The sequence below is a fragment of the Galleria mellonella genome, unplaced genomic scaffold, assembly GCF_026898425.1.
Source record: "Galleria mellonella isolate WM207_F2 unplaced genomic scaffold, CSIRO_AGI_GalMel_v1 utg121, whole genome shotgun sequence".
Taxonomy (NCBI): domain Eukaryota; kingdom Metazoa; phylum Arthropoda; class Insecta; order Lepidoptera; family Pyralidae; genus Galleria; species Galleria mellonella.
The window spans coordinates 2,233,134-2,244,720 of NW_026441983.1; the positions used below are offsets into that span (position 1 = coordinate 2,233,134).

The 11,587-nt window shown below is 34.7% G+C and overlaps 1 protein-coding gene across 3 annotated transcripts in view; it reads right to left on the reverse strand.

Moving 5' to 3' along the window:
• LOC113510152 (uncharacterized) overlaps window positions 1-11,357 on the reverse strand; it is a 70,008-nt gene extending 58,651 nt beyond the window's left edge. For 2 of the 3 annotated variants that reach the window (XR_008253278.1, XM_052898858.1), the window contains exons 1-4: window positions 11,081-11,357; window positions 5,020-5,108; window positions 3,127-3,303; window positions 289-403 (exon numbers count right to left, since the gene is read on the reverse strand). Coding sequence is in view for 2 of the 3 variants with exons in the window: in XM_052898858.1 (XP_052754818.1) it covers window positions 289-403; window positions 3,127-3,303; window positions 5,020-5,092 (365 nt within the window). In the remaining variant the exon portion in view is untranslated. The remainder of the gene's footprint in view (window positions 1-288; window positions 404-3,126; window positions 3,304-5,019; window positions 5,109-11,080) is intronic. The other variant, XM_052898864.1, reaches the window with a different exon arrangement.
• Between the last annotated feature and the right edge of the window lie 230 nt (window positions 11,358-11,587).

The following is an 11,587-nucleotide window of genomic DNA, read 5'->3' on the forward strand; positions in this document are numbered from 1 at the left end:
TATAAACAAAACGATTTGTGTATAACCAAATATTTTACGAAAAAAATATTAAAGTGTAAAAATGTTGGTATATATGAATAAAAGTTTAAATGGTAGTTTACTATTAAAGTATATATATATATATATATATATATATATATATATATATATATATATATATATATATATATATATATATATATATATATATATATATATATATATATATATATATATATATATATATATTTTTTTTTTTTTTTTTTGAAATATATAGGATAGTGAATAATTTTATGTGTATATTTTCACCTGTCATTATAGTAGAAGCGACCACAGTGGGACATTCTGATAATTTCTGTATCCGTGGTGGCAGTGCCCGAGTCTAGTCCACAACCACGTACGGTTATCCTCTCTCCTGTGTCATCTGGTTGGATTAAAAAAAAAATATGAATAAATGATTGAAGCTTTATTAATAACCTTAAACTGTATAGATAGAGCATCAAATACCAATAAAGTGTCAAAATGTTGTCAGCTAATTTGACGTTTGGCTATTTTTTTGAATTAATGACTAGGCTGTATAGGCTATGCTCTTCGCCAGTCCAATTTTGAATTAGACGAATTTTGAAACAACAACAAAAATTTTTTTCTTTAAATAAAAAAAAAACCGCGCTTTTTCTGATCGATTTTTTAAATTTGAATTGTCAACTACTTTTTTTCTTTTATAATATAAATATACATATGTACGTATTACTCACAAATTAATATGAAATATACATTACGATTTATTCATATATTTAAAAAAATATACATAAAAAATGTATAAAATTTGATCGAGACGTTTCGGAGGTGTGCGATGACACGAGATTTTTGTATTACATAGAATATTAATTAAAACGGCGGCCATTTTCAATGATTTAAAACGAAAATATATTTTATGTCTATACGCAAATGTGGCGTATTACTGGCCATCACAATACGCCTTTTATATAACTGGCTATCATATTCCGTCCGTCATATTTTTATATTTCTATTGTTCTTATGTTTTTAGAATTCTGTATTTATTGGTCTTTGTTTTCCTACCAAAGAAGTCGCAATAAAAGAGAACTACAATATTAAGCATTTTTATTATTAACCCGTTTCTCTTAACAAACTTAAATATATAAAAAAGTTAATCTATTTTTGTCAAAATATTTGTATAAAGACACACTAACAATGTAATCTAAGTACGCAACATATTATGGACAATTTGATAAAATTAATTGTTTTACAATTCAATTCTATAATTTAATATTGGAGATGTCGGTAGGGGCCGCCCTAGACGGACGTATGTCGACCAAATAGGCGACGTGCTGAAGAAGGGCCAAATTAAAAGTACCCGTAACCGGCGAGCGTGTATGAAAAGATTGATGAATGTGGAGGAAGCGAAAGAGGTTTGTTTGAATCGAAGCATTTGGCGTTCCATTGTTTCTGCCTACCCTAATGGGAGACAGGCGTGACAGATATGTATGTATGTAATTTAATATTGTTTCTCTAATCTGTGGTATGTCTTTGCTGTGACGGAGAAATATTTTTTTTTTTTTTTCTAAACTGCTAATTGGCAATCTGTTCCTTTAAAGAACAATAATCCAATGTGCTGTTTGCATGTCAGGTTTAAATCTTGTTAATATATATATATTATGAGACCAATCCATTAACCACCTCTCAGTCTCTGTCTGTAAATCTTTCTACCAGTCCTTGGATACTGTGTCTTTTTAATCGACGACGTACGTGACGTAGAAATAAAAAAATATTGCTAGCAATATACCCAACCAGATCGACCTCCCCGCGGTTCCCCCTGGAAACTATCATGGTTAATTCCTAATGAATTCATCATGATGGGCTAACTGGTCTGTTTTCATTCTCATCTATCACCCTTCACTGGTGCTCCGCCAGCGTATCCCGTTAGCGCAGGCGGGGTTACCATACCAATTTCATTCATAAAAAAAAAAAATTGTCTTGTCAAATATGGCATTAACCCTCTCCACTCCAATGTCGAGTGTCACTCGACATTGATTTTGTGCCATACCAAAAGGGATTATAAAGATTAGAATTAAGAATTATAATATAGTATCCTGTAATTACTCATAAAATAAAGTTTGTCATATAAGAAAAAATCAACTTTATTTACAAAATACGAAAAAAACCCCTAAAAGTTAAAAAAAAAAACGCAATTTTAGCGTGGAGCTGGTGGAATAAAAAAAAGGCTTGGAGTGGAAAAGGTTAAAATATACAAAAAATTATATTGAAAGGTCGACATTTTTAATTTTATATCAACCTCGGATTATACAGTCAGTTATTGTAAGTTAGAAGCCAATCACTGAATTGATTATGCTAAAATTTCTTTAGAACCACTCTGAAAGTGTATTTTTTTAGATAAACCCCGATGGGCTTTTACAGCAATGGTATTTATTATCTATACTTATAATAAATCTGTAGAGAGGTCAATTCTGTACATGAAATATATTTCCAAAATAACTATCAGCGGGTGATTAGTGATCGATACTGATGCCAAAAATGCAATCAGTAAAATTTTTGTCTATCTGTCTGTATGTTCGTTATAGAAACAAAAACTACTCGACGGATTTTAACGAAACTTGATACAATTATTCTTCATACTCCTGGGCAGTTTATAGTATACTTTTCATCACGCTGCGCTCAATATGAGCAGAGCAGTGAAGGGAAATGTTAAAAATGTCCACCCGTGCGACGCCGGGACGGGCCGCTAGTATTAAATAAAAAAAGAAAACGTCTAAATTCCGCTCAGTCATTAACTAACGAGTTATTGTTACAAGTATTTTTCAATACATTCAGTATTAGGAAGGACTGTATTCCAATTCCAGTTAATTTTCTTCAGTTCCCTATTACACAATTCCAATAAATTCCATTCGATTACATTTCACTCAAAACCCTTTAAATTTCATTCAATTTAATGAAATTAATTTGTATTTAATTAATTCCCATTTAGTAACACGCAACTCCATCATTAAATGTTATTAAATTCCATTCTATCATCGTTAAATTCCATTAAATGTCATTCAAATCCATTAAATCTAATTAAATTCCATTAAATCTAATTAAATTATATTTTGATTCTAGTCTATATATTACCAAAGACACCCGCGATCTTGATACAAGACGTGGCGGGGAACAGGCCGTCGCGGCCCTTCCTCCCCCCCATGCACGGTGACTCCAGCATTTGTAAAGAATGGTTGTTGTGGAATGGGTCATCGCAAGCCGGGAACTTGCCATTCATTGATACACACTTGAAGCAATCGATGCTGTGTGCTGGAAACATAAATATAAGTTACTTCTCCATGTGGTGATGGAGTCATCATCATTACCATATCAGCCTTTAACTCCACTGCTGAACGTAAGCCTTCCCCTTGGGAGGTTTGGCCCATAGTTGCCACGCTTGGCAGGTAGATTAGTAACCGCAGTTAGGCTTTAAAGATGTTTTAAGAGGTACGCTGCTGCCCATCCCTCAGTCTGCCTTAGTTGCCTTTTACGACACCCAGAGGAACGGGGTGGCCTATTCTATGCCGGGATCACACGGTCAGTGGAATAAATACTCTTAAAAGATTGATGAGTGAAAATGGATTGGTAAATATGCCTACGTCTCGATCAGTTAGCTCATCGTGATTAATTCAACAAGAATTAATCATGGCGTGAATTTACCGGGTACAGAGGAATAACACCTGAGTCCTCAGGAATGGCAACGCATGGAGGGTCTCATGGACGAAATAGTATACTCTGTTATGTCCATGGTGCTGCTCATGTCTATAGGCTACGGTTACCACTTTCCATCACGTGGGCCGTCAGCTTATTTGCCATTCTAAGTTGTATAAAAAAAAAAAGAAATAATCACCATGGTTTTTAGGGAGAACCGTGGAGGTGGATCTGGTATTTTTTAATGGGTGAAGATGGAATGATAACCCTTGCGCTATCGGTATTGCGGTATCGGTTTGAACTTGTAAGACTGATTGTGGGGTTCATTTTGTAAATATATTTAATCAATAATTAAAATAGAATAATTATTTTACAATAAAACAAATACATTTTTGAATCGTCTAAGCCAAAAAACACTCTCTCTAGTCGCTGCCCGTGCGCGGGATGCGCGCGCAGCCAATAATCAAGTCTACAAAAATAACACCTTTTATTACAATCCTGTGGTAAGGATGCGTCGTCATTATAACGACTTACTGCTCGACCGCAAATCCATCGACATATTCGCTACAAAATATTTGATATTTAGGATGAACTTGTTATCTATTTTGTAGAATACGATTGAAAATATGTTTTTTTTTTTTATATATATAGTTTTATCTTTTATACATTTATATAACATTTTAAGTTTTTTCTTTTTATATTACGTGTTTGCTTTTAATGTATTACTCAAGCTGTGCACACAATGTAATTGGATTATAACCTAGCCGAATCACAAATGTAACTATTATTTAAGTTTTTTATGGTTGTGATCTGTTTTATGTGCCAATAAAATAAAATAAAAAAAAAATCACAAAGCGCCTGCGCAACCTGCGCGCGCATCTTGCGAGAGAGTCCCGTGACCAAGCGTCATGATATAAATATATATGTATATATAATTATTGCTAGAAAACATTGGGGATCCTTACTAAAACTTTAGTAACGTAACTCAAGGTGTAAAAATATGCTATAAAATATCTTTGGTCGCGTGCGCTGCGGAAACTATTGGCGATAGAACAAAAGTATGTTCTACAATATTGAAGAAAATATCAATAACTACAAACTTCGCGACACTATATGTCCAACTATTATCGTTATGTCACAATAATCACTTTTTTAAATGTTGTAAAAATGTCCACCCGTGCGAAGCTGGGACGGGCCGTTAGTTCATTAATAAAGAAGCAACTTGGCCACTTTTGCATTAATATCTGCTTGAAACAAACTACGGTATATACATTCACTTACCTATACCAAAAAAAAATATACATTTACTATATAACGGTATATACATTTACTTACCTATACCAATCCAGGAGAGGAAAACAATAAATGTGACGTGAGCAGTACTCCATCGGCTTGTAATCTTGTACATTATTGGTCGCGAGTTACTGAAATAAAAAAAAAATAAGATTTTTTTTATAAAAAGTACATTTTATTGCTCGAAAAGAACAGATTAAATCTTAAACACGCGGGGGCAAAGGGATTGTTAGTAATGGAGACTGAGAATCCAATTGCTAGCAATATTCCCAACCAGGTCGATCTCCTCGCGGTTCTCCCTGGAAACTATCATGGTTAATTCCTGATGAATTCATCATGATGGGCTAACTGGCCTGTTTTCATTCTCATCGATCACCCTTCACTGGTGCTCCGCCAGCGTATCCCGTTAGCGCAGGATACCATTTTCACCCATCAAAAAAAATCTTAAACACGCATGTTCACGCACGTCCGCGCAGGGACGCACGCACGCCCAAACGCATACGCTCACGCTTGTCTTTTTTTATGGATTATAATGGAATGATAACCCCGCCTGCGCTATCGGTATACATTGGCCAGGCACCAGTGAGAGATGATAGGTGAGGATGAAAAGGCAGGTCAGTTAACCCATCGTGACGAATTCAACAAGAATTGTTCGCGATGGTTTCCAGGGGGAACCACGTGGAGGTCATTAGACCCCATTACTAACAATCCCTTTCCCCCCAGTGAAGCAGGCCAGTTAGCCCACCGTGACGAATCTAACGATAAATCAATCACGATGGCTTCCAGGGGGAACCACGAGGAGGTCGACCTGACAGGGTATTTTGTTAGAAATGGGACTACTAATCCCCATTACTAACAATCCGTTATTTATCGTCTTATGTAAGTATATCCTTTCAGATAAAAAAAAAATTTAAATCGGTTCCCAACTGATGGAGTTATGAAGTAACAAACAAAAAAATGAATAAGAAACCTTATTCTCTTTGAAGTCGGTAAAAAAATAATCATCACATACATACATAATAACATACATAACTAATACACTCACAAAAAGTAGATATGTATATGTAGATATTTTGCCCCATAAGAAATACCAACTTTAAATAGACATAAAACACACTGATGACTGATTAGATGTTCTGTAGACACAATAGACACATTAGATTGAAAATACTTTAATTCACAACACGTAATAGTGCGTCTACAAATATATAATTTCGTAACAAACAATTCTTTGCAACGTTTACACAGAATTATTGCAAAAATCGCCACAGAAAAAACAAACGAATCGAAAATTCGAGATCCTTCTATTTATTTCGAAAGACATTTAAAAACTGAGAGATATGGACTTGTACTAAAATATAAATAAAGGATATTAGATTACAAATATAATAAAATTGTAACTAGACGGTGTCTGTACGTGGGAGATTTTAAGAAAAAAAAATCTTAATAAGACCAATAGAAGTTAAAATTTATATTTTTTACAAATTTTATTTGTCCGTATTTTTATGTTGGCATCACGCAAAAACTAATGCACTAAACTAGATTCTTTTATCACACTTATATTGCTTTAAAACATTGTATATATTTTATCTATATACGCCATCTGGAATTGATCAATTTAAATGATTTTCCTACTTCTGAGATACACGTGCACGAAATAGCGGGAAAATTGTAGTTTTAAAAGTATACACGCGAGTCTATTTGTAATCTTAGAATAAGTACTTTGATATCTGTTTGTTACGAGCATTGTTCCTTTTTCAAACAGTCCTCAAAAGGAGCAATACGGTCACAGAATATATATTAATGCTTAGCATAGATTAAGGATGTACCCACGTGTACTTAAGTACAGAATACTGCGATGTCTATGACATTGTTATTATACATTGTATACACATTTTTTTTAATGGATGATAATGGAATGGTAACCCCGCCTGCTCTATTGGTATACACTGGCGGGGCGCCAATGAGGGATGATATGTGAGAATGAAAAAACAGGCCAATTAGCTGTTTTTCCATCGTGACGAATTCAACGATAAAGTCACGATATTTCTCAGGGGGAACCGCGTGGAGGTCGATCTGATAGGCTATATTAATAGCAATGGGGACTAACCTCTCCATTACTAACAATTCCTTCCCGCCCACATTAATTTATTGATAGGGGCATGAATAAAATAAAAACTGTAAGAACGGCGTAGATACATTTTGTTTGGATTTTTTAATCAACTTCAAAAACGAGGTTCTCGAGACAGTTGTACTTTTTATTATGTTTGTTACCTTATAACTCCGTCAGTTATAAACTGGTTGGATTTTTTTTTTTATCTAAAAGTATATAGTTACAGATTGAATAAAATCAAAAAACAATGTTTAATTTTTAAATAAGAACGGCCATTGGGTTTGTGTTTTTTTTTAACACATTCTACATACATTTTGCATTTTTAATATTTATTTGATATAACATAATTAGATTTTTATTATTATTATAATATTATTTCAATATTGTATTATTACAATGTTAAATTTTTTAATTTTTAATGAAAGCATTGGTAAAAACTGCAAAACTCACCAAAAATATGTATATAAATAAATAAATTTTCACCCTCACCTATCATTCCTCTTCATCCCTCATTGGTACATCGCCAGCATATATTTTTAGCGCAAAAGCATGCGGGGTTACCATTCCATTTACAACCATTAAAAAAAAATCAGTAAGTATACCGTGTGGTCCAGACACAGAATGGGCCAACCCCTCCTTTCCGGGGGGAAAGGGATTGTTAGAAACGGGCTTTAATTTCCCCATTATTATCAATACACCCTATCAGGTCGACCTCCACGCGATTCCCTCTGGAAACTATCGTGAATTCGTCACGATGAGCTCACTGACCTTTCATCGTCACCTATCATCTCTCACTGGTGCTCCGCCAGCGTATACCGATAGCGCAGGCGGGGTTACCATGTCATTTTAACGCTTTATAAAAACCTTCTTTTCCCGTGGATGTCGTATGGGGCGATACATGTAACTTAACGATCGAGGATTGGATAGCAGCGTCCCTCTTAAAACATCACCAAAGCCTAACTGCGGTTGCTGACTCGCCTGCCAAGCGTGATAACTACTAGCAAAACCCCCAAAGGAGAAGACCTATGTTTAGCAGTGGACAGTATTTTATTTATTTATTTAACACTTTATTGCACCAACATAACAGGATTTGTTGAACAACTTTCAATACGTATAGTGTAGTACAAAAGGCGGTCTTATTGCTAAGCAATCTCTTCCAGACAACCTTTGGGTAGAAGGAATTAAAGCATAAACAGGTAGGTGGCGCGTTAAAAAAGAAATAGATCTGTAAAAAATAATATCTGTGACAGCATAGTCATATACACATACATAAATAAACACATTCATCCAAATTATACATATATATACATACACATACATATATAAATATATATACGTACATACACATATACATACATATATACGCATAAATACATACAAATATACCACACTAACACACATAAAACTGGAAATACGTAGGACTAAATGATTATAAGGATAGGTAGTGGGATTTAACTAAGTTTTTAAAAATGGGCAACGATTGAGCGCATCGTATAGAGGTAGGGAGTGAGTTCCACAAACGAACTGCTTGCACGGAAAAGGATTTGAAATAGATAGAAGAAGAATGAATAGGAATTATGAGTTGGAGGTTGTCAGTACTACGTAAAGAATAAGTAATGGCTGATATCAAGTATATATTATATGTATTTGTGTATTTTTTTTTTTTGATGGGTGAAAATGGTATGGTAACCCCGCCTGCGCTAACGGGATACGCTGGCGGAGCACCAGTAAAGCGTCATAGATGAGAATGAAAACAGACCAGTTAGCCCATCATGATGAATTCATCAGGAATTAACCATGATAGTTTCCAGGGGGAACCGCGAGCAGGTCGTCCTGGTTGGGTATATTGCTAGCAATGGGATTCTCAGTCTCCATTACTAACAATCCCTTTCCCCCCTTGTATTTGTGTATTTGGAATAACTTTTAATTTTTTTTTTTTGTATATCAATAAAGTTCATCGTTTACCTTGGCAACGGACACGGTTGTTTACGTTTTCCCGCGTTTTTCAACGGCACAGATTAAAAATATCTTTTCTCTATAACAGAATCAAACTTTTGTTTATCTTAAAATTGTTTTTGTTTGGCATAAGAAATAATTTATGCCGAAAATATTTTACGCTGGGGCCACACCGCAAACAAGCAGGCAGGCACGGTAGCTACATTGTAGTCTATTTACATAGTTTCAATGAAGTTTCGTGTGGTCCCGGCATAGAATAGTCCACCCCTTCCTTTCCCGTGGGTATCGTAAGAGCCGACTAAGAGATATACCAGAGCGAGACTTTGTACAAAAGTCGATTGCTTGGGAACCTCTGTCCCATTCGTGTTTCTACCGTGAAGCAGTTGTGTTTGCATGGCTGCGTTTCGGTTTGAAGGGTGCGATATGGCGTGAATTTACAGGGTACAGAGGAATAACACCCGAGTCCTCAGGAATGGCAACGCATGGGGGGTATCATGGGCGAAACAGTATACTCTGTTGTGTCCATGCTACTGCTCATGTGTATAGGCGATGGTTACCACTTTCCATTAGGTGAGCCGTCAGCTTGTTTGCCATTCTAAGTTGTATATAAAAAAAAAGAGTGGGCGAGGGATGGGTAGCAGCGTCCCTCTTAAAACATTTCCTAACTGCGACATTTCGCTTGCCAATCGTGGCAACTACTGGTACAACCCCCAAAGGGGAAGACCTATGTTCAGCAGTGGACAGTTAAAGGCTGATAAGAATGAAGAGGTAACAAGTTTTATTTATATCATCACAGGAATACTCTCTAAATGACGTTTGTTGACATTAAATATATTTTTTTTTGATGGGTGAAAATGCTATGGTAACTCCGCCTGCGCTAACGGAATACGTTGGCGGAGCACCAGTGAAGGGTGATAGATGAGAATGAAAACAGGCCAGTTAGCACATCATGATGCATTCAACAGGAATTAACCATGATAGTTTCCAGGGGGAACCGCGAGGAGGTCGACCTGGTTGGGTATATTGCTAGCAATGGGATTCTCAGTCTCCATTACTAACAATCCCTTTTCCCCCCACATTAAATATATTAAAAACATATGTACTTTTAAAATAAATTACGGTATTTGCATAACATATTCACAAAAATAACATAATATTTTATGAATATTCTGCTTTTAGGATTCATTTAAAAATACATAAATATATAACTGTGCACGTGATTTTGTAGCCGGAAATATTAAAAAAAAAAAAAAAAAACCCTACTATTTTATAGACAACACTGACAGTTATAAAAAAAAATAAACCTTAGATTTTTTTGTCTTTTTTAGTGTCGTTCACCCCGATATTCGGGTATTTTGCCAAAAACAAAACGGGGAAGTGACAGTTATAATAAATAAGAATTAAAATTCGAGTATTCTGACACTTGCCTATGGTTGACTGGGAGAGAATGCTTTTAGCATTAAGTCCGCCATGTAAATAATATGTAAGGTGGAACATCATTTGAAAATATAGATATTTAAGGAAAGCAATTGATGTAACTATAAATGTATTTAAACCAGACTATGAATACTATGTATACCAGAGGGAGACTTTGTACAAAAGTTTGCTTGGACACCTATGTCCTATTCGTGTTTATACCGTGAAGCAGTTGTGTTTGCATGGCTGTGTTTCAGTTTAAAGGGTAGGATATGGTAGTGAATTTACAGAGTACAGAGGAATAACATCTCAGTCATCAAGAATGGCAACGCATGGGGGGTATCATGTGCGAAACAGTATACTCTGTTACGTCCACGGTACTGCTCATGTCTATAGGCGACGGTGACCACTTTCCATCAGGTGGGCTGTCAGCTTGCTTGCCGTTTTAAGTTGCATAAAAAAAAATTATGTAATGTTATTATTTTTTAATATTGTTGTCATATATTTTTTTTTATACTTAGTACAAGTACTTAGCTACGCACTTGGTACATGCAGTCGAATTGCTTTAATATTTAATTAGTCAAAGAAACATGAGTATACATTTATATATCTACTTACCCTGAATACTAATAAGACCTTTTATGTTAACAATCGATAAATGTCGCACTGATAAATAATCAAATAAAACTTACTTTTACAGTGTTCCCTAACGCGATAATTACATTTAATAATAAAAAAAAAATTACACTAAATTTAAACAAAATTTGTATTGTGTTATGTATATTATTTATAATCGACTTTAATAAATGAGTAATAGTATAAAAAGTCGACAATTAGGCCGACACTACAAAACGTGATATAAAGCTTTGGTGAAAATATCGACTGAAAGTTCAGGAAGCGCACGTTTATAGGTGACGGTGTTGCCATTCCAGCGGAATATTTTCTTTACTATTATTTCGGGAGAATGTAATTGGAAATTTATTCATAAAAACGTCAAATCTCTTATTTAGTTATTGAACTATATATTTTTTTCTTTTCTGTTATATTCCGAATTTGAAAACAAAACAGTGTAATAGTTTAAAATCTACAAAGATTTCAGTTTTCATGAATCAATTCTTCACAAAG